Below are 26,572 nucleotides of genomic sequence, written 5' to 3' on the forward strand. Positions count from 1 at the left end.
TCTTCCTGTCCACATGTTCCTCTGTTCCAATGCATGAAACGCTGGAGACGATTTGCTCTGAAAACAGCACTGAAATAACGGACCAGATGGTGGTGCTGGTTGAGGGATAAGTGATATCCAGGACACCAGGAAAATTGTAAAGTCCGTGAAATAATCAGAGGTACAGCACACTGATGTAAATGATGAGATATTTCACTCACAATTCATTATAAAACATTCTGTGTAATGGATATTAATTACATAGAATGTACAGCATAGAAACAGGCCATTCGGCCCCACAGGAATATGCCAGTGTTTATGCTGTATACGAGCCTCCTCCCTCCCTACATCACCTAACCCCATCAACATATCCTTCTATTCCTTTCTCTCTCATGTGTTTATCCACCTTCCCATAATGTACATCTATGCGAGTGGCCTCGACCACTCCTTGTGGTAGCGAATTCCACATTGCAACCACTCTCTGGGTGAAGAAGGTTCCACTGAAATCCTTATTGGATTTAGTAGTGATAATCTTATTTTGATGGCCCCTACTTTTGGACTCCCAGACAAGTGGAAACATCTTCTCTGCATCGACCATATCGAATCCCTTAAAAGTGTTATAATTTTATCATTTTAGCCGGTAACCGTTATAGAGGTTTCAATGCTGGTGCAGCATTTCTATCCTATAGCAGTGACCCCCGGGGCTGTTTGATGGAGTTTGGAGATTGAATACCTCTTGGTGGCGGATTGTGGATAATGCTCTGGATTCACACGGACCGACATAAACACCGTAACTCGAGACATTCATCTATTAAACATGTAATGGATTGAAACCCTTCGGTGCGTCACTATTTTACTTGTGAACAATCGATCGTCAAACACAACTCAGATCCTCTTAGTGTCAAATGAAAAATCAGTTCAATAGACTAGGAGGACTCACCCGAGCAGATAACACTGGCGTCATTCCCATGTGAGCATCTAAACTGATCCCAGGAGGAAACCGGACAATCCCACAATTGGGACTCGCTCCCTCGGCACCTATAGTTAGTCTTCGACACTGGGCCGGTTCCCTCCCCAAAGTGAGCTCTTCCTGGATTTGCGATTGCTGCCCCGCACTGAAGGTGCTCACAGACCACACTGGCGTCTTCTAAACCAAAGTAAATATCACACACCGTCCCCCACTGTTCTCCGTATTGGACTTCCACCCGGCCGGAACATCGGCTGCTCCCAGATACCAGTCTGAGCACTCTGTGATCTAAATAGTAATAATAAGTACAATAGCAATTATTAATAATATTAAAATATTAGTAAGCACTAATTAGGTCATAATGATCATAATAAACAGGAAAGGTGGATTTACATTTCTTCTGGTTACAGCTTAACAAAAACTAAATGCTATTACAAGTACCGCCATTAGAGCTACCATTACTATTACTACTTCTCGGACTACTACCACCACTACTACTGCGAGTACTAGTATTATATCAATACTGCTAATATTATTATCATTACTTATGCTAAAGCTAGTATTACCAGTCGCACACCTGCTAGCACGAGAGTTACTACTACTACTGTTCCTACTATTAGCCCAAGTATCATGCTTATGAAAATGTTAGAGTCTATTATAAATAATGTGATAACAGGACACTTGGAAAATATCAACGGGATTGGACAAAGTCAACATGGATTTATGAAAGGGAAATCATGTTTGACAAACCTCCTGGAGTTTTTTGAGTATGTAATTGATAGACTAGATAAGGGAGAACCAGTGGTTGTGGTTTATTTGGATTTTCAGAAGGCCTTTGATAAAGTCCCACATAAGAGGTGAGTGTGCAAAATTAAAGCATATGGGATTGGTGGTAATATACTGGCATGGATTGAAAATTGGTTAACAGGCAGGAAACAAAGAGTAGGAATAAATGGGTCTTTTTCGGGGTGGCAGGCAGTGACTAGTGGGGTACCGCAGGGATCAGTTTTTGGGCCCCAGCTATTCACAATATATATCAATGATTTGGATGAGGGAACCAAATTTTATATTTCCAAGTTTGCTAATGACACAGAACTAGCTGGGATCATGAGTTGTGAGGAGGATGCAAAGAGGCTTCAAGGCGATTTAGACAAGTTGAGTGAGTGGGCAAATACATGGCAGATGCAGTATAACGTGGATAACTGTGAAGATATCCATTTCGGAAGAAAAAACAGAAAGGCAGAGTATTATTTAAATGGTGATAAATTGGGAAGTGTTGATGTACAAAGGGACCTGGGTGTCCTTGTGCACCAGTCACTGAAAACAAACATGGAGGTGCAGCAAGCAGTTAGGAAGGCAAATGGTATGCTGGCCTTCATTGCAAGAGGATTTGAGTACAGGAGCAAGGTTGTCTTGCTGCAGTTATACAGGGCCTGGAGTATTGTGTGCAGTTCAGGTCTCCTTATCTAAGAAAGAATATACTTGCCATCGAGGAAGTGCAGCGAAGGTTCATCAGACTGATTCCTGGGATGGCAGGACTGTCATATGAGGAGTGATTGGGTCGACTTGGCCTGTATTCACTTGAGTTTAGAAGCATGAGAGGGGATCTCATTGAAACGTATAAAATTCTGACAGGGCTAGACAGACTGGATGTAGGGAAGGTGTTGCCCCTGGCTACGGGGCGGGGGTCCAGAACGAGGGGTCACAGTCTCAGGATACAGGGTAGGACATTCAGGACTGCGATGAGGAGAAATTTCTTCACTCAGTGGGTGGTGAACCTGTGGAATTCTCTACGCAGAAGGCGGTAGAGGCCAAGTCACTGAATATATTTCAGAAGGAGCTGGATAGATTTATAGACACAAAAGGCATCAAGGGATATGGGGAGAGAGCGGGAATATGGCATTGAGATGGAGGATCAGCCATGTTCATATTGAATGGCGGAGCAGGCTCGAAGGGCCGAATGGCCTTCTCCTGCTGCTATTTTCTATTTTTCTATGTATGTTTCTATGTATCATGTTGGTGAATCTGCTCTGCACCCTCTCCAAGGAAAATATATCCTTCCTGATGTATAGTGCCCATGGCTGATCGCAGTTCTCCAGATGGGGTCTGACTAAAACTCTGTACAATGAAGCACAATTTTGTATTCCAGCCTCCTTGATATAAAGATCGACATTTCATTCGCCTTTTTGATTACTTTTTGTAACTGTGCACTAACTTTTAGTGATGTGTGTGCCTGGGCACCCAAACCCATTTGCTCCTCCACATTTCCTAGTCTCTCAGCATTAAGGAAATATTCTGAATTTTCTTTATTGGATCCGAAGTATATACCCTCCCACTGGCCCACGTGAGGCTCCACCTGCCACAGACTTTCCCATTCACTTGATCGGTTTTCGTCCCGTTGTAACTTTCTTATTTCATTGACACAACTTACTGTGCCTCCTAACTTCGTGTCATTTACAAACTAGGTCATTCAACTCTCTATTCCTTCATCCAAGTCAGTCCTAAATATGGTGAAAAGCTAAGGCCCCAGTACAAACCTGTGCTGAACACCACTTGCCACATCCTGCCAATCAGAAATAATCCCTTTATCCGTACTCCCTTTTTCCTCCGTCCCAACCCATGGTACAGGGTCACCTTCAATCCCATGCACTTTTATATTTGTTAATTCGCTTTTCCAGAAGCTCAGGTATTTTTGCCGAAATGATTAATTGCATTTATATTTATGTTACTGAACAATCACCAATTATTTTGATGTATTAGCGTCTTCTCTGCCCTCTTCATGTTAAAGTTCTCTACTCAGTTCACAGTGCTGTGTTTTGTGGCTCTGCTCTGCTCGATCCCATGTCTCTGTAAATCTCTTTGAGCACCAATTTACCATGTTTTCAAATTACTTTAGCTTCCTCTTTCCAGAATTGTTGGAGTTGAAATTGGTCTCAGGCGGTCGGGCAAATCAGGGGATGCGAATCGGCGGCCCATTTATACCACAAACTGAGTCATTCGAATTGGGCAAAATGGGCGATGAGAATCGGGCAGAACGGGCGATGGGAATCGGTGGCTCATTTTACACCGCAAAATGGGCGATGAGAATCAGCGGCCCATTTTACACCCTAATCCATTTTCTTTTTTGTTGAACTGAATGGTAAAGAAAACCTGGCGGAGTGCAAGACGGGTGGAGTGCGAAATGGGAGCAGTGGAAAACGGACCGCCGATTCTCTGTCGCCCGTGTTGGGCTAATGCCCGAGACCAATTACACCCATTCTTTCTCTCTATTTCACTTCTGAAGAATTGGTTGTTGTATTGAATATCATGATAGTTCAGGGTTATATTTCTTCTGATCCTCGGTATGTGTTTACTCTGTATGATCATTTACCTAAAGATGTTGCAATTGCCCTTCAACCAAATGTTGCTTACCAACTCCGCTCCCCCAGAACAATTTTAATAAAACATTCCCTGGGTCCATTCAAGTGAATCATTTTAAACACGATCTCTGGTCAATGACCTTGGATAGTTCAAAATCCCAGGTAATATTGAACTTGATGATATTGTGGCGCTCTCCCCAAGGCGGACCTGACTCCCTTTGCGTGCCCACTGGCGGAGTCACTGAGAATTACCGAGTCAAGCTGTGCGTGCACTCTCCTGGCTTCCCTGAAGCATTGGGCCCTACGTTTACCAAATCCTACTCCCCACCACTGGGGTATTGCTAGTTTGTATTCGGTTTGCTGAAACCCAGTTAAAATAATATTCTTATTTTCACATCCAATTTCACTGACTTGAGGGGAATATTGACTTTTTGCGATGGTTTAAAATGGGCGATAGGAAATCGGCAGCTCGTTTTACATATCTCATGATTTTATTTCCATTGAAGGCAATTGACAAACATCTGGAGAGATGTAAACCGGGGGCATATTCGCTATCGCCAATTTTACACTATCGCACGAATGTGAAAATTATCCCCAACGTCTGCCCCGCTCTTACCTCGGGGCTTGCATTGGATCCGGGTCCAGAGAACCCATTTCAAGTTAAACCACAATAGTTGACTGTATATCTTTCCACCTCTGAAGGGACCCACTTCCCCTACATTCGGTAATTTGACCTTTTAATGTCTACACGTTAAATGGCCCAAAGACTAAGGATCTGTAATAATGGAATTAATTTATCACAACTGATTCAGTTTGTTTCTGTCCGACAAAATATGTTCTGCAGTTCATGAAACATGTGCTCAAATTTAAACCGAAGAAGTCACTATGGGGTTAATTTTAACTTTGGGACATGGTGTAAATTAGGCGACATGGAACTCGCCGACAAATATTCGCCTTAAGGATGTTCCCTTTTATTGAAGGCAATGGAAAAGAGAAAATCGGCCGAGGAATATAATGGACGGTCCATTCAATTCTGCTCATTTACTGGGAGGAGAGGTTGTGTACAACTCATTACAATTATTCATGCTGCCCCTTTACTTGGATATGACTCCGGGTTTAAACTCGATACAATAAGCAAACGCTGCAAGTTTTGCAGTGCTCTATTAACCTATTGTGACAAGATGATTAAATAAAGTTAAAAATCAATCAATTGAGGGGTTTAGTGCTCCGCTATAGGGGAATACATTGAATGTCACACAGAAGAAAAGAAATAAAGATCAGAGGTTAGTACTGCTCCATTACTGGAATCAAAGGAGATTGAATGCAATAAAATAATCAAACATTGCTGGGTTTTTACAATTCCATTTACAGGAAGTGAGATGATATGAAATATAACAAAATAATCAAACATTGCTGGGTTTTTACAATTCCATTTACAGGAAGTGAGATGATATGAAATATAATAAAATAATCAAACATTGCTGGGTTTTTACAATTCCATTTACAGGAAGTGAGATGATATGAAATATAACAAAATAATCAAACATTGCTGGGTTTTTACAATTCCATTTACAGGAAGTGAGATGATATGAAATATAACAAAATAATCAAACATTGCTGGGTTTTTACAATTCCATTTACAGGAAGTGAGATGATATGAAATATAACAAAATAATCAAACATTGCTGGGTTTTTACAATTCCATTTACAGGAAGTGAGATGATATGAAATATAACAAAATAATCAAACATTGCTGGGTTTTTACAATTCCATTTACAGGAAGTGAGATGATATGAAATATAACAAAATAATCAAACATTGCTGGGTTTTTACAATTCCATTTACAGGAAGTGAGATGGGTGTCGAATGTAATAAAATAATTAAACGTTGCTAGGTTTCTACTTTATCTTTTATTGGAAATGAGATGATATTCGATATAACAAAATGTTAAATTAACGCTGGATTTCTACTGCTCCTTTTATTTAGAATCATAGCAAGGAAGGAGGACATTTGGCGCATCGAGTCCGCGCCGGTTCACTGCACGAGCAATCCAGCTAGTTATACTCCCCCGCCCTTTCCCCGCAGTCCTGCATTTTTTTCCTTTCAATTACTGATCCAGTTCCCTTTTGAAGACCATGATTGAATCTTCCTCCACCACTCCCTCGGGCAGTGCATTCCAGATCCGAACCACTCGCTATGCAAAAAGTTTTGCCTCATGTCACCTTTGGATCTTTTGCCAATCACCTTAAATCTATGTCCCCTGGTCCTTGACAATTCTGCCAATGGGAACAGTTTCTCTCTATCCACTCTGTCTGGACCCTTCATGATTTTTGAATATCTCTATCAAATCTCCTTGCAACTGTCGATGTTCCAAGGAGAACAACTCCAGATTCTCCAGTCTATCACGTAACTATAGTCCCTCATCCCTGGGGTCATTCCAGTAAATCTCTTCTGCACCCTTTCTCAGGCCTTCACATCTTTCCTGAAGTGCAGTGCCCAGAACTGGAGACAATGGGCTCGATTTTCGGACGTCCAAGACGGCAAGGTCGTGGCGGGAGGGGCTCCGAAAATCGAGGATTCCCGGGCGGATGCGGAGCCCGGCTCCAACCCGCCCACTTTCGGGTTCCCCAGTGACGCGTTTAGATGAGCGCGCAGCCCCCGCATGCAGGACTCGCGCCAGCAATTAAAGCCAGCGGGATACAACTTAAACCCATTGGGCCTGATTTTAGCAGGCCTGCGGGTTTCCGGCGGGTTGGGTTTCGGGAGCGTGGCCTCCGCGCCCGGTGAAATTAGTGGGTTGCCTGCGCCATCGTAGCAGGCAATGCACTAATTGGAATCACTTACCTGCTCCTCCGGCGTCGGGCGGGCTGCGCATGCGCAGTACGATCTGTCAGCTGGAGGCTCTCTAGTTAAAGGGGCAGTCCTCCACTGACAGATGCTGCAACCAATGGAACAAATTACAGCATGGAGGAACCATGGGGGAAGGCTGCTCCCAGTTTAATGATGCCTCACCCCAGGTATCATCAGATGGGGTGAGGAGGAGGGGGAGGACAGAGATCTTCCACTCGGCGGGCGGGAGGAAGCGGCCTGCCTCTGCCACCAGGAAGGCGTGTCTCGAGGTGGCAGAGGGGGTCACCTGCACCACCAACATATCACGCACCTGCATACAGTGCAGGAGGCGCTCCAATGACCGCAGCAGGTCAGCCACAGTGAGAACACGTAGTCTTTCCCCTACACTCCGTCTGCCACAACACCGCCCCCACCCCACATCTCCTTCGGCACCGCCAACACTACTCTGTCACATCACCCCTCATACCCACTCAAACCCCATCCTCATCTTACCTGCACCTACTCACCTCGCCAGTACTCATCCCGCCACTACCACTCAACCCAATCCTCATACAATCTCATGGCTCTATCTCATACTCACCCTCTCGTGCATCTCTTTCACGGCCAGCCTCACTCAACCTGCCACTACCTGTGCTGCAGCCACAGGGCATGCATCACATATGTGCAGTAGGCATCGTAAGGCAAACGTGTCGTGAGCATGAAGGGGATGCACAAGGGTGTTTGAGGGTTTGTTATGGTTGTTACCTATATTGAATTTCTGACCAACGCACATTACATATTATATTGGCACCACTACTGCCAGGTCTCCGCGAATCCTGTCTGTTGTGTGCAATAATGCCCGCTCCTGGGCATCACTATGAGGACCCACCACTGATGCCACCCATTGTGTTACTGCAGAGTAGGTGCAGGTGTATTTGCAGGGCTCTTCCGCGCAGACGAATGAGAGACATCGGCGATGTACCCGGCTGCACCCTGGAAGGATGCGGTGGAGAAGTTGTGGAGGGCAGTGGTGACTTTGGCAGCGACAGGTAAGCAGATGGTGCACGGGCCAGCCAGGAGCAGCTCGGCATGAAAGAGCCTGCAGATCTCCACGACTACATGTTGAGTGAATCTGCGCCTCCATGTGCACTGCTGCTCGGAGAGGTCCGGGGAGCTGCGCCTCGGTCTGTGGACCCTGTGGCGAGGGTAGTGCCCTCTGCGACGCGTCTCCTTCTGCGGTAGCCCTCCCTCCTGCTGTACAGGTGGATGTGTCACAGCACTCTGTTGTGGGTTTCCACGTGTCAGAGGTGGACGGCGTGGATGGCGAGGCTGGTGATGTTGTTCGCCCTCCGAGGGGGTCATGACTGCAGCTACGGCGGCCCCCATCCGCAAGATGTGCATCTGAGGGGGTCTGCAAGGTAGGCACATGTCTCCAGACCCCGGGGTGAGTGTGCATGTTGGTCACTTTGACCATCCGGAGGGGGGTGGTGGAGGCCACACTTTGTCCCAAGTGACAGAGCGGCCTCCTGCAATGGGTGAGGGTCTCCCCCCCCCACCTGTCAAATGGACCTTTGCAGCTGCCACAGGCTGACGGCTGCAACACGTCCAGTTCAACTCGGACTGTTTCTCCCAGTATGTCATATACACCACATCAACTGCTTTGCCCTCATCTACCCTTTCTGTTACCTCATCAACAAACACGAATTGCCTTTAACAAATCCGTGCTGGCTTTCCCTAACCAATCCGCCCTCATTCAAGTAACTGTTAATTCTCTCCTGGATTATCGTTTCTAAAAGTTTCCCCACGACTGAGGTTAAAATGACTGGGCTATAGTTGCTGGGTTTATCCTCGCACCCTTTTTTGAACAAGGGTTTGACATTTGCAATTGTCCAGTCCTCTGGCACCACCCCCGTATCTATGGATGTTTGGAAGATTATAGCCAGTACCTCTGCAACTTCCACCCTTACTTCCCTCAGCGACCTCGGATGCATCCCATCCGGACTAGGTGACTTATCTACTTTAATTACAGCTAGCCTTTCGATTAACTCTTCTCTATCAATTTTAGCCCATCCAGTATCTCAACTATATCTTCTGTTACTGACACTCTGGCAGCATCTTCTTCCTTGGTAAAAACCGATGCAAAGTACTTCTTCAGTGCCTCGGCCATCCCGTCTGCCTCCATGACTAGATCTCCTTTATGGTCACTAATCGCTGCCACCCCACCTCTTATGAATCATTTACTGTTTACATGCAGGTGGAAGACTTTTGGATTCCCTTTTAAGTTGGCCGCCAGTCTATTCTCATAATCTATCTCTTTGCCCCTCTTATTTCCGTTTTCACTACCCCTCTGAACATTCTATATTCTGCCTGGTTCTCACTTGTGTTATTAACTTGACAACAGTCATACGCACTTCTTTTTTCCGTTTCACTTTACTCACTATCTCCTTTATCATCCAGGGGGGCACAATGAAAGCCCAGCAAACAGGAGGTACAATGAAAGCCCAGTAAACTGGATGTAAAATGAAAGCCCAGTAAACAGGAGGTACAATGAAAGCCCAGTAAACAGGAAATACAATGAAAGCCCAGTAAACCGGAGGTACAGTGAAAGCCGAGTAAACAGGAGGTGCAATGAAAGTTCAGTCAACATGAGGTACAATGAAAGCCCAGTAAACAGGAGGCACAATGAAAGCCCAGTAAACAGGAAGTACAATGAAAGCCCATACAACAGGAAGTACAATGAAAGCCCAAAAAACAGGCGGCACAATGAAAGCTCAGTAAACAGGAGATACAATGAAAGCCCAGCAAACAGGAGGTACAGTGAAAGCCCAGTAAACAGGAGATACAATGAAAGCCCAGTAAACAGGAGATACAATGAAAGCCCAGTAAACAGGAGGTAAAATGAAATCGCAGTCAACAGGAAGGTGCAATGAAAGCCCAGTACACAGGAAGTACAATGAAAGCCCAGTACATAGGAAGTACAATGAAAGCCCAGTACACAGGAAGTACAATGAAAGCCCATACAACAGGAAGTACAATGAAAGCCCAAACAACAGGCGGCACAATGAAAGCCCAGTAAACAGGAGATACAATGAAAGCCCAGTAAACAGGAGGTACAATGAAAGCCCAGCAAACAGGAGTTACAATGAAAACGCAGTAAACAAGAGTTACAATGAAAGCCCAGTGAACATGAGGTACAATGAAAGCCCAGTGAAGAGGAAGCACAATGAAAGCCCAGTCAAATAGGAGGTATCGTGAAAGCCCAGTCAACAGGAGGTACAATGAAAGCCCAGTAAACATAAAGTACAATGAAATCGCAGTCAACAAGTGGTACAATAAAAACCCAGTACACAGGAAGTACAATGAAAGCCCAGTAAACAGGAGGTACAATGAAAGCCCAGTAAACAGGAGGTACAATGAAAGCCCAGTAAACAGGAAGTACAATGAAAGCCCAGTAAACAGGAGGTACAATGAAAGCCCAGTAAACAGGAGGTACAATGAAAGCCCAGTAAACAGGAGGTACAATGATAGCCCAGTAAACAGGAGGTACAATGAAAGCCCAGTAAACAGGAGGTACAACGAAAGCCCAGTAAACAGGAGGTACAATGAAAGCCCAGTCAACAGGAAGGTACAATGAAAGCCCAGTCAACAGGAGGTACAATGAAAGCCCAGTCAACAGGAAGGTACAATGAAAGCCCAGAAACAGGAGGCACAATGAAAGCCCAGAAACAGGAGGCACAATGAAAACCAAGTAAACGGAAGGCACGGTGAAAGCCCAGTAAACAGGAGGCACGGTGAAAGCCCAGCAAACAGGAGGTACAATGAAAGCCCAGCACACAGGAGGTACAGTGAAAACCAAGTAAACAGGGGGCACAGTGAAAGCCCAGTAAACACGAGGTATAATGAAAACCCAATAAACAGGAGGTAAAATGAAAGCCCAGTAAACAGGAGGTACAATGAAAGCCCAGTGAACAGGGGGTACAATGAAAGCCCAGTAAACAGGAGGTAAAATGAAAGCCCAGTAAACAGGAGGTACAATGAAAGCCCAGTGAACAGGAGGTAAAATGAAAGCCCAGTAAACAGGAGTTACAATGAAAGCCCAGTGAACAGGAGGTAAAATGAAAGCCCAGTAAACAGGAGGTACAATGAAAGCCCAGTAAACAGGAGGTAAAATGAAAGCCCAGTAAACAGGAGGTACAATGAAAGTCCAGTAAACAGGAGGTACAATGAAAGCCCAGTAAACAGGAAGTACAATGAAAGCCCAGTAAACAGGAAGTACAATGAAAGCCCAGTAAACAGGAGGTACAATGATAGCCCAGTAAACAAGAAGTACAATAAAAGCCCAGTAAATAGGAAGTACAATGAAAGCCCAGTAAACAGGAAGTACAATGAAAGCCCAGTAAACAGGAGATACAATGAAAGCCCAGTAAACAGGAGGTACAGTGAAAGCCCAGTAAACAGGAGGTACAATGAAAGCCCAGTAAATAGGAGGTACAGTGAAAGCCCAGTAAACAGGAGGTTAAATGAAAGCCCATTGAACAGGAGGCACAATGAAAGCCCAGTAAACAGGATGTACAATGAAAGCCCAGTAAACAGGAGGTACAATGAAAGCCCAGTAAACAGGAGGGGCAATGAAATCGCAGTCAACAGGAGTTACAATGAAAGCCCAGTAAACGGGAGATACAATGAAAGCCCAGTAAACAGGAGGTAAAATGAAAGCCCCGTAAACAGGAGGTACAATGAAAGCCCAGTACACAGGAGGCACAGTGATATCCCGGCAAAGAGGAGGTAAAATGGATGCCCAGTAAACAGGAGGTACACTGAAAGCCCAGTAAACAGAAGGCACAGTGAAATGCCCAGTAAACAGGAGGCACAATGAAAGCCCAGCAAACAGGAGGCATAGTGAAAGCCCAGTAAACAGGAGTTACAATGAAGACCACGCAAACAGCAGGTACAATGAAAGCCCAGCAAACAGGACGTACAATGAAAGCCCAGTAAACAGGAGGTACAATGAAAGGCCAGTAAACAGGACGTACAATGAAAGCCCAGTAAACAGGGAGCACAACGAAATCCGAGTCAACAGGAGGTACAATGAAAGCCCGGTCAACAGGGGGTATAATAAACCCCAGTAAACAAGAGGTACAATACGAGGCCGCTCCGAAGCAGAGGAAGTGAATGCCTCACCTTTGCCTGCTCCGTGTAAATGCCCGATTCTAATTTTACGGATCAAGACATTTTTCATGGCACGTGGGAGGAAATGGAACATTTTGTCTCTCGGCCCCAATGCATTGACCTATCTGAAATGTCCTGTCGAAGTTATAGAATTGAAAAATAACAACTAACTTCTGATTGGTTGTGTGAGCCAATGTAAGCGGTGAATTATGGCGGCCTTCCATGCTAAATTCTGTCTTTTCACCCAAAAGGTGAAGAAATTGAATACTAAATACTGTTTAAAACTCTCCCCTTTTTCAAACTGTGAACGTTTCCAATCTATCACTATCTGTCTGGAGGCGCCCACATTATTTGTAACCAGTTTGGTTGCACAATGTTCGATGTTGAAAGGTGGGAGACAAGAACCTCAGTCCCGATTTCTTATTCATTGTTTAATTTGAGACCTGGTATATCTGATAGCTGTTTATTAATTAATGACAGAACACTGAGTAGTACATACAAGTAATGTGTCTATGTACCCATACTAAGGTGATTCATCGGGGTGGTCCGAATTTACGGCTCATCAGGCAGTTTGCAGTTTGAGTACAACCTATTCTAACGTACAGTCATATTTATACACCTAGATGGTTAAATTCTAAGCAACGTCACTTGCTTTGCATCTATTAACTCTATAACTATTATCATGTGATTGTTATGTGTCATATCCAACGGCACTAGCAAATGGCAACATTACGCCACATAAACTTCATTTTGGCTGGAATGTCGGTGACTGGAGCTGGAATGGGAATGGCTCCATCTCTTATCGCTGGAGATAAGATAATCTTGCAAGGCTGTTACCGTACACCCTTTCTCGGTATATTAGCAATTTAAAACCAGACATGTTGTCATTAAACTAAGTCACAATTCTTCATAAAGACCCTTTAAATCAATTCTGCCTTTCTTCTTAAATTGCCTTAGACTGACACATCTTAATTGCTTAGCTTTGGCCTAATCTAAACTATGTTAGACTCCATCACACAGAATCAATTCACAATACACAGATACCAGTACTAACTTCTGTATTGTTAACCTATTGTTATCCACTTCCCACTAGATGTTCTGAGCCTTCTGGCCAATCACGCCCATGTACCCCTGTGACTTCTCGACTTCCTCCTTCACTGTAGCCCTTTACACTAACTATCCGTGATGGTCTTTAACTTTGCCAAGCTGTTAACATATTATATTGTACATTATCCTTCACAAAGTTATCGGAGTTTGTACCTGAACAGATTACTCCAACATCTCGCTGGTGTCCGCAGCCAGGCGGACCAATAACAGGCCCTGACCCTTCTCCAAAGTGAGCATCAAGCGCCGCTGCTACTCCAGAGCCACAGCCCAGCTCTTCACAAACAGCTTCGGCATTCGGTAAGTCCCAGGACTGATCACCACAAACTGTCCTCCAGATTCCACTCAAGTTAATCTCCAATCTCCCCGCACAGGGACTGCCTCCATTCACCAGTCTGGGCTTGGAACTTCCTGGGAATTATACAGTGAGTATTTTAAGGCTTTATATTCAGATGGTGAGAGTTTGAGGGGAAGTGTTCATGTTATCAATTTCTATCTAATCGTCGTGTATCTTGCGAACTTTTTTTTTTAAGATGATCCCGTCTATTTTGAAATTGTCATCTGGACATTGCAACATTTAGTCCAGGAGCTACTGCATAATCGGCACTGAGACGGTCAAAGGTTTAGGGAATCAATACTAAAATGTTTCTGTCATAAACGAGAGGTCATGTATAATTATTGTGGGCAGGTTAGGCGTTTAACCCATTCATACTGAAGGATCTTTCAGAATACTGGTTTAGTGAGAGGAGTTAAACTGAATCGAGAGATATGAAGTTATCAGACTCGGCAAATTCAAGAAAGAGATGGATAAAGACCTGGAGAAAAATGGACGGAGAGGTATGAGATATCCAGGTCCACCATTGTGGTCTTTCCATTCCTGTGCAACCCGGTGTACTTAATTGTAGGGAGAGTTGTTCTAAAATAGTTTGTCTAGAACATTAATAGTCCATTCACAGACAATTCACAAGATTCTACAGCGGCATTTTTCAGAGGCAGCCATTTTGCGCTCAACAAGATCCCACAGCTAGCAAATGGTGTAAATTGCCAATTAATCTGTCTTGATAGTGGCAGGCCCAGAACTAGGGCCCACGATTCCAGAAGAATTCCCCATTCATGTCCCAGTAGATCCGCGGGATTGTGTATTTATTGGAAAGGTTTTTGTGCTCGTTTTAACATTGTCTGAGATTCTGTCCATTTTAATTGGGTTTTTGAACATTCATTAAAGCATCAAATAAATAGGAAATGCACGATCTTACTGTGCAGTTTCCTCCCGTGCTGCCCACAGTAACCATGGGCCTATTGGCCAGGCTCTCCCGAGGCTGAGAAACCTCTCTCCACAGTCACAGATTTTACACAGACAATGAAGCTATGAAAAAAATTGATTTAATAAAGGAAAGCCAGCACGGATTTGTTAAAGGCAAGTCTTGCTAAAACGAACTTGATTGAGTTTTTTGATGGGGAAACAGTAAGGGTTGATAAGGGCAATGCGGTTGATGTTGCGTATGGACTTTCAAAAAGCGTTTGATAAACTCCCACATAATAGGCTTGTTAACAAAATTGAAGCTCGTGGAATAAAATAGGCATTTGCAGCATGGATACCAAATTGGCTATGTGACAAGAAAACAGAATGGTGGTGAACGGTTGTTTTTCGGATAGGAGGAAGGTACACAACCGTGTTCCCCAGGGGTCGGGAATAGGACCGCTGCTTTTCTTGATATAGATTAATGACTTGGACTTGGGTGTACAGGGCACAATTTCAAAACTTGCAGATGAAAAAACTTGGGAGTGTAGTCAACTGTGAAGACATAGGACATAGACAACAGGAGGACATAGATAGGCTGATGAAATGGAAGGACACATGGCAGATGAAATTTAATGCAGAGATGTGTGAAGTGTTACATTTTGGCAGCAAGAACGAGGAGAGGCAATATAAACTAAAAGGTACAATTCTAAAAGGAGCACAAGAACAGAGAGATCTGGAGGTATATGTGCACATATCTTTGAAGGTGGCAGGACAGGTTGAGAAAGCGATAAAAAAAAAAGCATACGGGATCCTGGGCTTCATAAACAGAGGCATAGAGTACAAAATCAAGGAAGGTTTGTTGAACTTTTACAAACACTGGTTCGGCCACAACTGGAGTATTGTGTCCAGTTCTGGGCATCGCACTTTAGGAAGGATGTGAAGGCCTTAGAGAGGGTGCAGAAGAGATTTACTGGAATGATTCCAGGGATGAGGGATTTCAGTGACATGGATAGACTGGAGAAGCGGGAGTTGTTCTCCCTGGAGCCGAGAAAGTTGAGAGGAAATTTGATAGAAGTGATCAAAATCACGACGGGTTATTTAAAGTAAATAAAGAGAAACTGAAGAAAATGAAGAGAAACTGTTCCCATTGGTGGAAGGGTTGAGAACCCGAGGACACAGGTTTAAGGTCATTGGCAAAAGAACCAAAGGCAACGTGAGGAAACACTTTTTTTTACACAGTGAGTGGTTATGATCTGGAATGCGCTACCAGAAAGTATGGTGGAAGCAGATTCAATCTTGGGTTTCAAAATGGAATTGGATAAATAATTGAAGGGAAACAAATGCAGGTGTACGGGGAAAGAACGGGGGAATGGGACCAAATTGCTCTTGCAAAGATCCGGCACAGGCTCGATGGACCGAATAGCCTCCTTCTGTGCTGTAACCATTCTATGATTCTATCTCACATCAGGCAATGAGCGCAGGGGCATAGATGGGCTCACGGTGCATGCCCGGTAGCGGCTGGTGGGTTTAGAATCGACAGTTGGATTGAGATTGGGACATTTCCAGCGGTTCGGATCATTCACCGCGGCTCTGGGTGAAATCTCAATGGGAACTTGTTCTGTCTGCTTTGTAAATGTGTCCCGTATCAGGTATTTACTGCTCCCGGTGGAGGTGTTTATTAAATAAAGTAACAGTGATATTAAAACCTCAAACAGTGATCCTAATATTAATAATACATTAATAATAATCTGATAATACTGGAATTATCATCTCACTTTCCGGGTACGGACAGTCCCGGATTATTTTACTCTCGCTTTTCCCGGAAACCGTCAGACCCGGCGGTAGATGAGACACAGAAGGAAGATTTTTACCTGAGCAGATGACGCCGGCATCATAGGAGTGTGGCAGGGGATAGTGACCCCATTGACCTGAATCACATTCCCACAGAGCGGACTCGGTCCCGCCGCACCGAACACCATACGTCACAACGGGTCCGGACCCTTCCCCAAAGTGAGCCCCGCCCGGTGCTGACAGCGCGGGCCCGCAGCCCAGCTCCCGACACACGACAGTGGCATCCGGCAGGTCCCAGGGAGAGTCCAGCACAGTCCCCCACTGTCCTCTGTAGTGAATCTCCACTCTCCCAGCGCACGGACTGTCCCCATTCACCAGTCTCACAGTCTCTGTAAAATATCAGAAATAACATCAAGCGGTTACAGTGTATTAAACCCCCAGTCTCCCAGAGCACGGACTTTCCCCATTCACCAGTCCCACAATCTGTTAACACGAAGCGGTTACAATGTATTAAACCCCCAGTCTCCCAGCGCACGGACTGTCCCCATTCACCAGTCTCACAGTCTCTGTAAAATATCAGAAATAACATCAAGCGGTTACAGTGTATTAAACCCCCAGTCTCCCAGCGCACGGACTGTCCCCATTCACCAGTCTCACAGTTTGCAAAATATCAGAAATAACATCAAGCGGTTCCAATGTATTAAACCCCCAGTCTCCCAGCGCACGGACTGTCCCCATTCACCAGTCTCACAGTTTGCAAAATATCAGAAATAACATCAAGCGGTTCCAATGTATTAAACCCCCAGTCTCCCAGCGCTCGGACTGTCCCCATTCACCAGTCTCACAGTGTGTTTGCACTAAGCGGTTAAAGTGTATAAACCCCCAGTCACCGGGAGATTCCCAGCTCCAGAGCGGCTCCCACGGGGCGGATGGGCGATCGGCTCAGAATGTATTTCAGACTGAAGAGGTCAACAGATGGGCGTGGCTTCAATGGTCAGCTCTCCTTTATGCTCAGAACTGATTGGCCAAATGTAATGTGAGCCCAGCTCCAGTAAGGATTGGAAGACATTTTGCCCCGGAGCCAATCGAGAAAGAGGCGGGAGCTGGATGGTCATGTGATCTCCATGGGCTCGGTTACAACGAGTTCCTTCGAAACTGTAGCGCAGACTCAGGCCATTCGGCGCTACTGCCACTGTTTGAGCTCCACACGAGCTTCCTCCCTTCCGACTTCATCTCACCCGATCAGCATATTCTTCCATTCCTTTCTCCCTCATCTGCTTATCTAGCTTCCACTAAAATGCATCTATTCTATTTCCCTCAACAGATTCTGAAATAAAGGGCGATTACCTGACGGGTCAGCCTGACTGTTCCCGGGTTTGCCTGAAATGAAACATTCAGAATTAGAGTTCGCTCGGGCAAGAAATGAATGAAAATATCAGAAAGAAAAGTTACAAGTACAACAAACAGTTAGTAAATATTCCCATCGCTTTGTGTAAGAAACGATATCGGGGTCTGTGACTTCATCTGTTCTTCATTCCTTATAAAACCGCAAACACTATCTGTCTAACACTGTCACTTTTGTAACTTACCAACAATTTTAGTGACAATTGTTCTAAAATAGTCTGCCTGGAACATTAATGATCCATTCTCGGACAATTCACAAGAGACTATACCAGCATTTTTTAGAGACGGCCATTTTGCGCTTAGCAAGATCCCACAACCAGCAAATGGTGCAAATTGCCAATTAATCTGCCTTGATGGCCTAGAACTAGGGGCCACAATTCCAGGAGAACTCCCTATTCATGTTCCAGGAGATCTGCGGGATTGTGTGTTTAGTGGAAATGTTTTCCTGCTCTTTTTAACTCTTTTGCCTGAGATTCTGTCCTTTTTAAATTGATGAAAGTATCAAATAAAGAGGAAAGGCAGCACACTGTGGGATCTGACTGTACAGTTTCTTCCCATGGTGCCCACAGTAACCACGGACCCATTGCACAGGCTTTTCCGAGGCTGAGCAACCTCTCTCCACAGTAACAGCTTCAGAATCTGTGTAAAATCTCTGTGTAAAAAAATCCGATTTAATAAAGGAAAGCCAGCACGGATTTGTTAAAGGTAAATCTTGTTTAACTAACTTGATCGAGTTTTTGGATGGGTTAACAAAAAGGGTTGATGAGGGCAATGCGGTTGATGTGCATATGGACTTTCAAAAGACGTTTGATAAAGTGCCACATAATAGGCTCGTCAGCAAAATCGAAGCTCATGTAATAAAATGGGCAGTGGCAGCATGGACACGAAAGTGACTAAGTGACAGGAAACATAGAGCTGTGGTGAACCGTTGTTTTTTCGGATTGGAGGGAGGTGAGCAGTGGTGTTCCCCAAAGGTCGGTTTTCGGACCACTGCTTTTTTTGATATATATTAAATGACTTGGACTTGGTTGTTCAGGGCACAATTTCAAAATTTGCAGATGACACAAAACTTGGGAGTGTAGTAAAAGGTGAGGAGGATAGTGATAGACTTCAGGAGAACATAGACAGGCTGGTGGAATGGGCGGACACATGGCGCATGAAATTTAATGCAGGGAAGTGCGAAGTGATATATTTTGGCAGGAAGAACGAGGAGCAGTAATATAAACTAACTGGTACAATTCTGAAGGGGGTGCAGGAACAGAGAGACCTGTAGGTACATGTGCACCAATCCCTGAAGGTGGCAGGACAGGTTAAGAAAGCGATTTAAAAAGCATACCGGATCCTGGGCTTTATAAATAGAGGCTTAGCGTACAAAAAGCAAGGAAGTTATGTTGAACATGTGCAAAACACTGGTTGGGCCACAACTGGAGTATTGTGTCCAATTCTGAGCATCACACTTCGGGAAAGATACGAAGGCTTTAGAGAGGTACAGAAAAGATTTACCAGAATGGTTCCAGGGATGAGGGACATCAGTTATGTGGAAAGCCTGGAGAAGCTGGAGTTGTTCTCCTTACAGCAGAGAAGGTTGAGAGGAAATTTGATGGAAGTGTTCAAAATCATGACGGGTTTAGATAAAGTAAATGAAAAGAAACTTCCCATTGGCAGAAGGGTCGAGCATCTGAGGACACAGGTTTAAGGTGATTGGCAAAAGAGCCAAAGACGATGTGAGGAAAAACTTTTTTGCGCAGCGAGTGCTTATGATCTGGAATGCGCTGTCTGAAAGTATGGTGGATGCAGATTCCATCGTGGCCTTCAAAATGGAATTGAATAATTTTTTGAAAGGAAAAGAAAATGCAGGTCCACGGGGAAAGAACGGGAGAGTGGGAGTAACTGGATTGCTCTTACAAAGAGCCGGCACAGGTTCTGATGGGCCGAATGGCCTCCTTCTGTACTGTAACCACATCAGGCGATGAGCGCAGGGGCACAGCCAGGCTCATGGCGCATGCCCAGTAGCGGCTGATGGGTTCAGAATGGAGAGTTGGATTGAGATTGGGACATTTCCAGCGGTTCGGTTCATTCACCGCGGCTCTGGGTCAAATCTCAATGGGAACTTGTTCTTTCTGCTTTGTAAATGTGTCGCGTATCAGGTATGTACTGCTCCCAGAGTGGGGTGTTTATTAAATATAATAATTGTGCTATTATAACACAAACAGTGATCTAATAATAATAAATGAATAATAATCTGAGAATACTGGAATTATCATCTCACTTTCTGGGTACGGAGAATCCCGGATTATTTTACTCTCGTTTTTCCCGGAAACCGTCAGGCCCGTCGGGAGATGAGAGACAGAAGCAAGATTTTTACCTGAGCAGTTGACGCCGGCATCAAAGGAGTGTGGCAGGGGATAGTGACCCCATTGACCTGAATCACATTCCCACAGAGCGGACTCGGTCCCGCCGCACCGAACACCATACGTCACAACGGGTCCGGACCCTTCCCCAAAGTGAGCCCCGCCCGGTGCTGACAGCGCGGGCCCGCAGCCCAGCTCCCGACACACGACAGTGGCATCCGGCAGGTCCCAGGGAGAGTCTAGCACAGTCCCCCACTGTCCTCTGTAGTGAATCTCCACTCTCCCAGCGCACGGACTGTCCCCATTCACCAGTCTCACAGTCGCTGTAAAATATCAGAAATAACATCAAGCGGTTACAGTGTATTAAACCCCCAGTCTCCCAGCGCACGGACTTTCCCCATTCACCAGTCTCACAGTCTGTAAACACTAAGTGGTTACAATGTATTAAACTCCCAGTCTCCCAGTGCACGGACTGTCCCCATTCACCAGCCTCACAGTGTCTGTAAAATATCAGAAATAGCACCAAGCGGTGAAAGTGTATTAAACTCCCAGTCACCGGGAGATTCCCAGCCCCAGAGCGGCTCCCACGGGGCGGATGGGCGATCGGCTCAGAATGTATTTCAGTCTGAAGAGGTCAACAGATGGGCGTGGCTTGAATGGTCAGCTCTCCTTTATGCTCAGAACAGATTGGCCAAATGTAATGCGAGCCCAGCTTCAGTTAGGATTGGAAGACATTTTGCCCCGGAGCCAATCGAGAAAGAGGCGGGAGCTGGATGGTCATGTGATCTCCATGGGCTCGGTTACAACGAGTTACTTCGAAACTGTAGCGCAGACTCAGGCCATTCGGCGCTACTGCCACTGTTTAAGCTCCACACGAGCTTCCTCCCTTCCGACTTCATCTCACCCGATCAGCATATTCTTCCATTCCTTTCTCCCTCATCTGCTTATCTAGCTTCCACTGAAATGCATCTATTCTATTTGCCTCAACAGATTCTGAAATAATACATCTGAAATAAAATCAAGCAGTTACAGTGTATTAAACTCCCAGTCTCCCAGCGCTCGGACTGTCCCCATTCACCAGTCTCACAGTGTGTAAAATATCAGAAATAACACCAAGCGGTTACAGTGCATTAAACCCCAGTCACCGGGAGATTCCCTGCACCAGAGCGGCTCCCACGGGGCGGATGGGCTCCCTGCTCAGAATGCATTTCAGTCTGAAGAGGGCAACAGATGGGCATGACTTCAATGATCAGCTGTCCTTCATGCTCAGATCTGATTGGCTAAATGTAATAAGAGCCCACCTCCAGTTAGGATTGGAAGAAATTTTGCCCCCGAAGCCAAACAAGAAAGAGGCGAGGCTGGATGGTCATGCGATCTCCATGGGCTCGGTTACATCGAAACTACAGCGCAGACACAGGCCATTTGGCCCAACGGGTCTCTGCCGGTGTTTATGTTCCACACGAGCCTCCTCCCTCCCTACTTCATCTCCTCCTATCGGCATATCCTTCTATTCCTTCCTCCCTCATCTGCTTATCTAGCTTCCCCTTACAATGCATATATTCTATTCACCTCAACAGAGAATCTGAAATAAAGGGCGATTACCTGACCGTTCAGCCTGACTGTTCCCGGGTCTGCCTGAAATGAGACATTGAGAATTAGAGTTCGCTCCGGCAAGAAATGAATGAAAATATCAGAAAGAAAAGTTACAAATATAACAAACTGTGAGTAAATATTCCCGTCACTTTGTGTAAGCAATGATACCGGGGTCTGTGATTTCACCTGTTCTTCATTCCATATGAAACCGCAAACACAGTCTCTACAGCATTCTAACATTTGTGACGTGCCAACAATTTATGCAGAAAATTAGTATTCACACACATACACAAATACACACACATACACACAGGACAGCTGACCATATAACCACACACAGATACACTCATACGGACAATGCACGAAGGTACACACACAGACACATACACGAAGACACAGACACATACACACTCACATACATACATATATACACCCGCAGCACTGACAACTGGGTACACTATTTCTGACCCATCTTCAAACTAAACAAGACCCATTAACCCGACTCATTTGTTTCGTGTCTGACACCTAATGTTCTATCCATTCTGCTCCGTCTCCTCCTGTGCCATGCGCCTATTTTACATTCCTTCTTGAACTCTACATACACTGTGTGTACTTTACTTTCGTTGTCTTTATAACCTATACAATTCGTGATATATCCTAAAGCCTCCATTAAATTTGCTAAAAAATATCTGCCTTTAGTAATCCACTTGTGGCCACTTTGATTAATTCAGATATCTCTCACTGGTCACCGATTTCAACTCGAATTGTCGTAGCACGAGGGATAGGGACATAAATATTGCGCGTTATTTAACACTGTATAATAATTGCTCTGGTCGATGTGTAACGCATGGAGAATAAATCCGCTCATCTTTATGTGTACCGAGATCTTACATTGTTCTCAGGATGAGGGCAACGCGGGATCTGACCATTTATTACCCGTGTGTAGATGCCCTGAGAAGGCGGTGGTCTTGAGGCCCGCTCCTTGTGTTGACATCGGATCACAGGAATATCGGAACAGGAGTAGGCCATTTCGTCCCTCGATCCTGTTCCGACATTCAATGAGACCTTGGCTGATCTGTGACCTAATTCCTTATACCCGCCTTAGCCCCATATCCCTTAATACTTTTGGTTAACAAAAATCTATCAAACTCAGATTTGAAATTAACAATTGAGCGATCATCAACTGCCGTTTGCGAAAGAGAGTTCCAAACTTCTACCTCCCTTTGCATCTGGACGTGTTTCCTAACTTCACTCCTGAAAGTCTTGGCTCCAATTTTTAGGCTATGTCCCCTCGTCCTAGAATCCCCAACGAGTGGAAATAGTTTCTCTCTATCGACCCAATCAGTTCACCTTAATATCTTGAAAACTTCGATCAAATCATCCTTAACCTTCTGAATTCTAGGGAATACAACCCTCGTTTGTGTAACTTCTCCTGGTAATTTAACCCTTAGCGTCCAGGTATCATTCTAGTAAATCTACACAGGACTCCCTCCAAGGGCAATATATCCTTCCTAAGGTGCAGTGCCCAAAACTGAACACCATAATTAAGGTGTGGTCTAACCAGGGCTTTGTATAGCTGTAGCATAACTTCTACCCCCTTGCATTCTAGTCCTCTAGATATAAAGACTAGCATTCAATTAGCATTTTGACAATGCTCTGACCATTTATTACCCATATGTAGATGCCCTGAGAAGGTGATGGTTATGAGCCCGCTCCTGTGGTGACGGCGCTCTGACCATTTATTACCCGTGTGTAGATGCCATGAGAAGGTGGTGGTGATGAGTACGCTCCTTGTGGTGACGGCGCTCTGACCATTTATTACCCATATGTAGATGCGCTGAGAAGCTGATGGTGATGGACCCGCTCCTTGTGGTGAGAGCACTCTGACCATTTATTACCCATATGTAGATGCCCTGAGAAGGTGAATGTGATGGGCCCGCTCCTTGCGGTGAGGGCGCTCTGACCATTTATTACCCGTGTGTAGATGCCCTGAGAAGGTGAATGTGATGGGCCCGCTCCTTGTGGTGAGGGCGCTCTGACCAATTATTACCCGTGTGTAGATGCCCTGAGAAGGTGAATGTGATGGGCCCGCTCCTTGCGGTGAGGGCGCTCTGACCATTTATTACTCGTGTGTAGATGCCCTGAGAAGGTGAATGTGATGGGCCCGCTCCTTGTGGTGAGGGCGCTCTGACCATTTATTACTCGTGTGTAGATGCCCTGAGAAGGTGAATGTGATGGGCCCGCTCCTTGTGGTGAGGGCGCTCTGACCATTTATTACTCGTGTGTAGATGCCCTGAGAAGGTGAATGTGATGGGCCCGCTCCTTGTGGTGAGGGCGCTCTGACCATTTATTACCCGTGTGTAGATGCCCTGAGAAGGTGAATGTGATGGGCCCGCTCCTTGTGGTGAGGGCGCTCTGACCATTTATTACTCGTGTGTAGATGCCCTGAGAAGGTGGTGGTGATGGGCCCACTCTTTGACCCGCTGCAGTGCTCACAGTGATGGTCCTCTCACGGTAATGTTACGTTGCGAATACAAAGATTTCGATCCAACGTCCATAAAGGAAGGAACGGAGAAATACTTTTAATAAAAGATTACTCTATTGTGTGATGAATTCGGTGACTTTTCGTTTAATCCAAATTCTTCCGCGTGGAACTTTCCAAGTTGTAATTGGTGGTTCTATTACTCATTGAATTCCTAACTTCCTCAAACAAAACAACATTTTAAAAAAGAGTTTATCAGTTGGGATCTCGCCTCCTAACTCCGTGTGGGCTGTTCCTCATTAATTTCCTGCTGTATGGGTTCTCTTGTAACCTGCTCTCTCTGATTTGTCCCATCATTTTACCAGTTAATGATGTCCGGTTAATGGTCCTCTTGTTTACTGGTTAAGCTTTGCTGCTCTTTCAAATGCAGCCAGTACACTGACCTGCTCCCAATCTCCCTGATGATATTGTGCCCTCCAGAATTCCCGATCTCTTTCTATTCTCTCGGTTATATATTATAGACCGTGCGTTGACCTGCTCCCAATCACCCTGATGGTACTGTGTCCTCCAGAATTGCCGATGTCTTTCTATTCTCTCGGTTATATATTAAAGATATCGTGTTGACCTGCTCCCAATCCCCCTGGTGATATTGTGTCCTCCAGAATTCCTGGTCTATTTCTATTCTCTCGGTTGTATATTATAGATATTGTGTTGACCTGCTCCCAATCCCCCTGATATTGTGTTGCACAGATTTCCTGGTCACTTTCTATTCTCTAGGTTATATATTATAGTCTCAAGATAAGGGGTCAGCTATTTAGGACCGAAATTAGGAAAAAAGTCTTCACTCAGAGGGTTGTGAATCTTTGGAATTCTCTTCATTAGGGGGCTGTGAATCCTCAGTCATTGAGTACATTCAAGACTGAGATCGATGGATATGTGGGCTCTAAGGGAATCAAGGGATATGGGGATAGGTGCGGGAAAGTGGAGTTGAGGTAGCAGATCAGCTGATCTTACTGGGTGTTGAAGTAGGCTCCATGGGCCGTATGGCCCACTCCTGCTCCTATTTCTTATGTTCTTATGACAGTGCGACACCGATTCCTGTCCTCAGCTGTGCTTGCCGAGAATTCTTGAATGATAGCCAGTTTCCCAAACATAATCTCACTGGTGTCTTTCTGTACCCGGTTCCGTAATGTAGACTGTGTGCGACTTGCTTCCACCCCAGGAGTGCCTCAGCAGTCCTTACCAACTCTCCCCTGATAATAGTCAGTGTCCCGCAAATTCCCGTTTTCTTGTTACCCATTGACAGGCTAGTGGGACGAATCTTTCAGTATTCCCACCCCTGCCTCAGCTGATCCACTGCTAAAACTCTCATCCATGCCGTAGTTACCTCCAGACTGGACTATTCCAATGCTCTCCTGGCCGGCTTCCCATCTTCCACCCTCCATAAACTTGAGCTCATCCAAACCTCTGCTGCCCGCACCTAACTCGCACCAAGTCCCGTTCTCCCATTACCCCTGTGCTCGCTGACATACATTAGCTCCCGATCCGGAAATGCCTCGATTTTAAAATTCCTCCATGGCTTCGCCCCTCCCTATCCCTGTAACCTCAAACAGCCCCACAACCCTCCGAGATCTCTGTGCTCCTCCATTTTTTGCCTCTTGTGCATCCCCGATTTTAATCGCTCCACCATTGGTGGCCGTTCCTTCGGTTACCTCGGCATTGAGCTCTGGAATTCTCTCCCTAAACCTCTCTTCCTCTATCACTCTCTCTCCTCCTTTAAGGCGCTCCTTAAAACATACCTCTTTGACCAAGCTTTTGGTCACCTGTCCGACTAAGTCCTTACTTGGCTCAGTGTGAAATTTTGTTTGATAATCGCAACTGTGAAGCACCTTGGGACATTTTACTACGTTAAAGACGCTATATAAATGCAAGCTGTTGTTGCTATTTATTCTCTTAAAAACGATCAACATCTGAATACTTCTTATATTTCAGTGATTCAAGAAGAATTCCCACCACCACCTTCACAGGGCAGCTAGGGATGGACAGCAAATGACCCCAGAACACCATCACCTCATGGACTGGAGGGTTCAAGAAGACCGCCCGTCACCACCTTCTCAGGACAGATGGAAAATAAATGACCCCAGAACACCATCACCACATGGACTGGAGGGTTCAAAAAGAACGCCCGTAACCACCTTCTCAGGACAGATGGACAATAAATGACCCCAGAACACCATCACCACATGGACTGGAGGGTTCAAGAAGATCGCCCGTCACCACCTTCTCAGGACAGGTGGAAAA

The 26,572-nt window shown here is 45.3% G+C and overlaps 1 protein-coding gene across 1 annotated transcript in view; it reads right to left on the reverse strand.

Annotated features, from left to right (window-relative positions):
• Window positions 1-26,572, reverse strand: part of LOC137310273 (deleted in malignant brain tumors 1 protein-like) — a 35,994-nt gene that overhangs the window by 3,400 nt on the left and 6,022 nt on the right. The window contains exons 2-6 of the mRNA XM_067978172.1: window positions 20,115-20,519; window positions 17,789-17,821; window positions 16,522-16,830; window positions 13,564-13,818; window positions 920-1,234 (exon numbers count right to left, since the gene is read on the reverse strand). Of these exons, the coding sequence (XP_067834273.1) occupies window positions 920-1,234; window positions 13,564-13,818; window positions 16,522-16,830; window positions 17,789-17,821; window positions 20,115-20,519 (1,317 nt within the window). The remainder of the gene's footprint in view (window positions 1-919; window positions 1,235-13,563; window positions 13,819-16,521; window positions 16,831-17,788; window positions 17,822-20,114; window positions 20,520-26,572) is intronic.

The sequence above is a fragment of the Heptranchias perlo genome, unplaced genomic scaffold (assembly GCF_035084215.1).
Source record: "Heptranchias perlo isolate sHepPer1 unplaced genomic scaffold, sHepPer1.hap1 HAP1_SCAFFOLD_240, whole genome shotgun sequence".
Lineage (NCBI taxonomy): Eukaryota > Metazoa > Chordata > Chondrichthyes > Hexanchiformes > Hexanchidae > Heptranchias > Heptranchias perlo.